The sequence below is a fragment of the Momordica charantia genome (assembly GCF_013281855.1).
Source record: "Momordica charantia cultivar OHB3-1 chromosome 10 unlocalized genomic scaffold, Mcharantia_2.0 BLBB01000010.1, whole genome shotgun sequence".
Taxonomy (NCBI): Eukaryota; Viridiplantae; Streptophyta; class Magnoliopsida; order Cucurbitales; family Cucurbitaceae; genus Momordica; species Momordica charantia.
In genome coordinates, this window is record NW_028275158.1 from 3,686,120 (window position 1) to 3,692,119 (window position 6,000).

At 33.7% G+C, this 6,000-nt stretch overlaps 1 protein-coding gene across 1 annotated transcript; it reads right to left on the reverse strand.

The window, feature by feature from the left end:
- Positions 1-1,006: 1,006 nt before the first annotated feature.
- On the reverse strand, positions 1,007-4,253 carry LOC111008347 (uncharacterized). Its single transcript, XM_022281007.2, has 2 exons — positions 4,094-4,253; positions 1,007-3,438 (listed from the first exon to the last, which is right to left on the reverse strand). Exon 2 carries the CDS (start codon positions 3,343-3,345, stop codon positions 1,408-1,410), a length of 1,938 nt encoding a protein of 645 aa, XP_022136699.1. The 5' UTR covers positions 3,346-3,438; positions 4,094-4,253; the 3' UTR covers positions 1,007-1,407.
- Between the last annotated feature and the right edge of the window lie 1,747 nt (positions 4,254-6,000).

Below are 6,000 nucleotides of genomic sequence, written 5' to 3' on the forward strand. Positions count from 1 at the left end.
TCAAGAATGAAAAATATTATCTAATTGCATCTCACTCCATTTTTAATCTGTCTGATTATTTGTCATATCATGAACTTCATCCAAATTTTAAGAGTCATAATGTCATAGTGTTATGCCAACTTATATTAATGATATTGTAAAAAAAAAAAAAAACTTTTTTTTTCAGAAGAATCGTAACGTCATGTTCATGTTGTGGCAACTTATATTAAAGCTATTGTAAAAAAAAAAAGAAAGAAAACTTTTGTTTAAAGAAAATTCTTATAACATTTAGAAGATGTTCTTTAATTTGATGCAAAAATGAAATAAACTTATGGGTATGTTATGAATGAGGATGGCATCCTTACTGGTATTTCCAGCCCCTAGCTTCCTTTTTCTTTAAAAAGATTTAATTACTTAAAAAAAGTATTTTAAAAGTAAAGAAAACGAATAGTTTATTAGTTCGCACACAAAAGATTTATGAATATTGATTTCTTTTAGTTCAATGATGGTAAAAATGGAGAACCTAACCATTAACTTTAATGCTGATTCTTTTTCTTTTTATAGATAAAAAATCGAACCATAGACTTAATATTGATTTTTTTTTACATAGATAACTGAGTCATTTCATAGATGATAGAAAATTAACAAGAGACAACTCTCAATATCAAATACTCTTTCAATAAAAATTTATGATGAAAGATGGGAAGGACACACTAACATTGCCTTAACCTATTAAACTATGCTCAAGTTGTGGGGGCATTTTGATAGTCTAGTTATTATAACACAACCTAACAGTACAATAATGATATTTGCATTTTTCTCCAAGCATGCAAATGTGGCATACATGTATTACTTCTGCCTGTTAAAGCACATTTTAACATTAAACAAATTAGCAAAGATTTATTAACGACTCAAAACTCGGTTCGAATCCCCACTGCACGTTATTAAACTAAAAAAACAGCCCAAGAGCTAAACGCAGTAATTTGATTTTATAAGCAGAAGCATCATATATGGCCGACTGCAGAAGTAAAAATTAATAATATTAATTCATCACATTTCCAACTATTTAATTTTCAAAACTCAACAGGATCATTCTAAATGAAGCCATATGCTTACAAATAATTCGAACATAGATCTACATGAATCGTTTTAAACAACATAATAAGAAAGGAAAATTCAAAACTCTTCCGCATGCGCAAATACTGTTATCTCTTCAGGGAATTTCAAGTTACTAAACTAGAAGCTGTAGGCATTGATAAAATTTCATGAAATAAAAACCTATGCAGAGGTATATAAATAGGCTGACCTTGTGAAGAATCGGTTGGATGTATCCAGATAAACCCCTCTTGATATGAACTATAAATAAATGGGTAAACAATTTTCTGCAAAAGGATCACTTTTGCCACCAAGAGAAGAAACCTCAATAAGCTAAGCAGCACTCTTTCTGTTTCTGAAGTTCTCCTTCATTGATGTAAATTTTTTCTTGCACTGGTTCACTGTCTTCCCTGGAACGGCAGCTGCAACCCGCTCCCATCGCTGGCTAGTCTCTTTTGGGAATGTTTTTAGAGCTTGGACTAGTGCTCTTTCTTGTACAGCTGACCAATCGTCTTGCTCCGAGCTAGAGGGAACTCCATTTGCAGATGAATCATTAGGAGTTTGGCTGTTTACATTTCTTCCCGAAGGCATGTCCAGATTACCATTGACTGCTGCATTGTCTTCAGATTTTTGAGTGGATGCACCTTCTAACTCTTCTCTGGTTGACAGTGGAGATGCAATTGACTGTGCTGGTTTCCTTTTCTCAAGAAACGAGTCAAAAGCTTTTGCAGAATCAGGCTTCTGTAAGAGAATCGTTTTGGTTGCCTTCAAAATTTCTTCCACTGACCTTTCTGTACCAATGTACTCTGAGATAACCTCCCACCTACGAGAAGTTCCTTTAGGGTATTTCTGCATTCCTTTCCTTAAGAGCTCAATTTCATCTTTGCCCCAAGGCCTCTCCTTCTTCTGAAGGCTGCTTAACGGTACACTGGTATTAGCTGTTGTGGAACCATTTTGCTGTCCTGTCTTCTTGACCTCTTGATGCTTTCTCTCTGAGTTACTGCATCCCTGGGCATCTTTGAGAACCTTTGCACGCTCCAACCCTGTTTTTCCTTCCATTTTGTCACACACATTTCTCAGCTGCTCAATGTCAAAGGATGAACAGAGATTTTCCACATCTTCCTCAGAAAGATCGAGCAAAGACTGAGATATGATAGGCCCAGAAAGTGTTCTAAGGCGAGTCCGTTCTTTGCGTAGGAGTTTCTTCTCTTTCTCTTTCACCTTTTTCTGTTGTTGAGCCACTTCTGCAGCTCGTTTCTCCTCCTCCTCCTTCCTTCGTTTCTCCTCTTCAGCACGCCTAATAGCCTCTTCTTCCTGTAACTTCTTTGCCAAAAATTTTGCTTCCTTCTTCCTCTGCTTTTCAGCTTTCTCTTCCTCCTTTCTTCTCTGTATTCTAGGGTCCCGTTTGTATGCATTATCTACAAGAGTTCGAATCCTAGCATATTCTTCCTTCCTAGCCTTTTCTGTAAGTTTAGCATTCTGTCTTTCCATCCACCTCTTGTGGTCCCGAGACTCTGCTTGCTCAATATCAAATTCATCAGCATGTGGAAACTCTCTCCAGCTTTTAAAGCTATACCAAAAGTTATAGAAATCATCAACTTCTTTCAATGGAGTTTTGTCATCACCTAATGACGGAACAGATTGGTTAACAGACCACCGCCCATTCCTCATAAAAGCTGGACCATACACCTTGAAGAAATCTTGTGGAGCACAATCAGTTGGAATCTCATCATCAAACTCGTCTGTTGAGTCATATATTCTTCGTTTGACAGGATCAATTAACACTTCATATGCTTCTTGGATAGACTTAAAATGACTTTCAATTTCATCCTTCTTTGCTTGTTTTGCAGATTCAGTTTCCTCAGCAAGAATAAGTGCAGCTTGTTTGTCCGGATGATACTTTAAAGCTGTCTCTCGATAGCTCTTTTTTATCTGATCCTCAGTGGCCAAATATCTTAAATGACTCAAACCCAACAATGCATAATGATCTTGTTGCGTGCTTCCACCAGATTTCTTTTTACCTTTGCTGCTATATGAATCAAATGATGGAGCATATTTCTGTTCCGCATCATCAGCTGTCTGCTCGTTGTCATCACTCACTTCATCGTCCTCACAACCAAGGAGTTTAAGGGCAGCATAATGGAAAGAATGGCCAGCAGGTTCGTATTTTGAAGCCTTAATTGGAAGACAATTTGAGGAAACATAAATTGGTTGTCCATCTACAATCTCTTGTGAATAGGTTAGAAGACGCAAATTGGCCTGGACGGTCATGGCATCAAAATAATCCACTGGACCAGGATGATATTTTCAGGTATTTCACCTCAATACAGTATATATTTTTTATCTGAACTTTGTATCTCCAAACTGCATAAGAAAGAAAAATATCAAAATAAATTTCTAATGAAAATCAAGATAAATAAATATATAAAAAAATCTACAAAAGGACACGAACAGTGCTAGGGTTGGATGCGCAGAGTGTGATATAAACTATGCGATAATGCAGTTTAAGGATAACAGCAGTACGGAGATCAAAACCGTTCCAATACAATCAATTGAAAGCTTAACCAGTTCAATGCACTAATAGACTATATCATACACATGTTCGCAACTAAATCAGGACCCAAGTATCATCAGAAACCCTAATCCGCTCGCCATCATCTCGTAACATGCAACAATGACAACAGCCACAATTAACTGGTTAAAAATCGCTTCTTTCGGTAGATAAAATAGATGGGAAAACCAAAAACACAAAACGAAACTTGATTTACTCGCTAAGATAAAAAAAGAAAACAAAAACAAATCTACGTTCCATATCTTTCGTATCATAATAAGACCTTTCCTCGCTATTCCTCCCAATCAAAGACGCTATTTTCAAAAACCACAGGATCGAATTCGACTACGAAGAAGATGATAAAAGTCTTCAAAACAAACAAACAAAAATAAGCGAAACACGAGAGGGAGATAACTTTGTAAGAAAACAAATAGAAAACTAAAACAGAAACATAGAATAGAGATTCACCGGAAGATGAAGAGATTCCGGCTGGGTCCGGCGGCTGAAAAATACTTCCGGTAAGCCTCTGTTCGTCCGCTGAGTTCCGATTTTTTCAGCCTAAAACTGCTGCCCTGGGGTTTTCGAGTATTTATAGGGCGCCAAATCTCACAGACGACCTCAAGTCCCTCTCCTCGTTTATCTTTGGAGAAGCAACTCTTATAAATTCTATTCGGAAAAGTATTCCTTCTTTCCTAACTTTTCTTTCCAAAAAACGCCTCTTGAAAAGGCTATTTCTGCGAAGATAATAATGTATTTAATACTTTTGTAATTCTTTTTTTTTCTTTTTTACTAAAAATATTTAGTTTAAAAAGAAAAGTTAGGTTATAGATTCAATTCGAAAACTCTATGGTTCTATCTAACTTTTCAATTGTTTTTTAGAAGGTTACTTTTCCAATTTTGATTGAAGTTGTTTTGGGAATTATAATATGACGTGACATAGACAACTAAAATAATTTATAAAATAATGATATATAAGTCAAAAATGTGTCGTGGGCATTAAAATGCATTTTAATCATTATTATGTTTTCTTTTTTGCATTGTTTTATCCAACTTATTTACTCCTGTGTTAATTAATAATTGCTTGTTATAATAATAAATATCCCATATCAACATGTTAATACCTCTATTTAATGTAATTGAAATAAAAATAAATTTAAAATGTCCTTGCTATTTTTAAAGTCAAATAACTAAATAGACCTAATGATTAAAGTTTTGGACTAATTATATAAATTTAACAAAAGGGAAAATGCTAACAGATGCATGATTCAATCACAGGCATATTATTTTGTTGAGATTCGAGGTTTAGATACCCACCCTAAACGTGTGTTACTAAAATTAACAAAGTATCTATTAATTATTACCATTTCGAATCTTGATAGTTGAATCTCTATTATCTATCATGCTCGTGCTACTACTTTTGAGAGATAACATTTGTTACCTGTCCCAACCAATAGTAGGTATGCTTGAGATTTATTTTCACGGACGAGTTGGTTTTGTTATTTACTAAAAAAAAAAAGAAAATTGTCCAACTTAAAAAAGGTGTTACATACTTTCTTTCTTTTCTATTCCGGCTAAAATCTCACCCAACTCCATTACTAAAATAAAAGAGAGGTGCATATATTCAAAGAGGCACCCCCACATATTGATGAATTAAAAAAATAATAAAATTGTCCCATTACGGTATTATTATTTTGATATCCACGAGTATTCAGATCAACTTGTGCACGTCTCCACATATTGATAAATTAAAAAAAGAATAAGATTACTATATTACGATTTTATTATTATTTTAACATTCACGAGTGTTCGAGCCAGTTTGTGTGCACCTCAATCTTATGAGACAATCGTCTGACTCTACTACATTTGTTTGGTAATGAAATACGTAGAAAATTAATTCCCATGCAAGTGGCCAATGAGATTTGAATTTGTTTTCTATAGTGGTTTTGTTATTCAATTTTAATAATATTATTTGATAGACATTTTGACACCTTTGACCCTACTAATAAAATTAGAACTTCTAACTCAAAACATTAATACTTCAAAACAGAAGTACACATTCAAAGTCAAGTGGAGCGACTAAAAAATCTTGCATATTCTCAAAAAAATTCAATCTCATCACATATTTGTTCTACTCACTAGTACACATTCAACCTAAGAAAACTTCAAAATTTTGTATTTTGCGTCAACAATATTAATAGAATAAATTCTTGATTCAACTAATAGGAAAGTTATTTAAAATCTCAGTTAAATTATAAGAAAAGAATAATAATATTAATATTAACTAAAAAAGAAATATTTCCGCGACTTCCTAAATTATATTATAAAAAAAACATAATGAATTATAAAATTATAAAATTCTTTAATTTAATTTAATT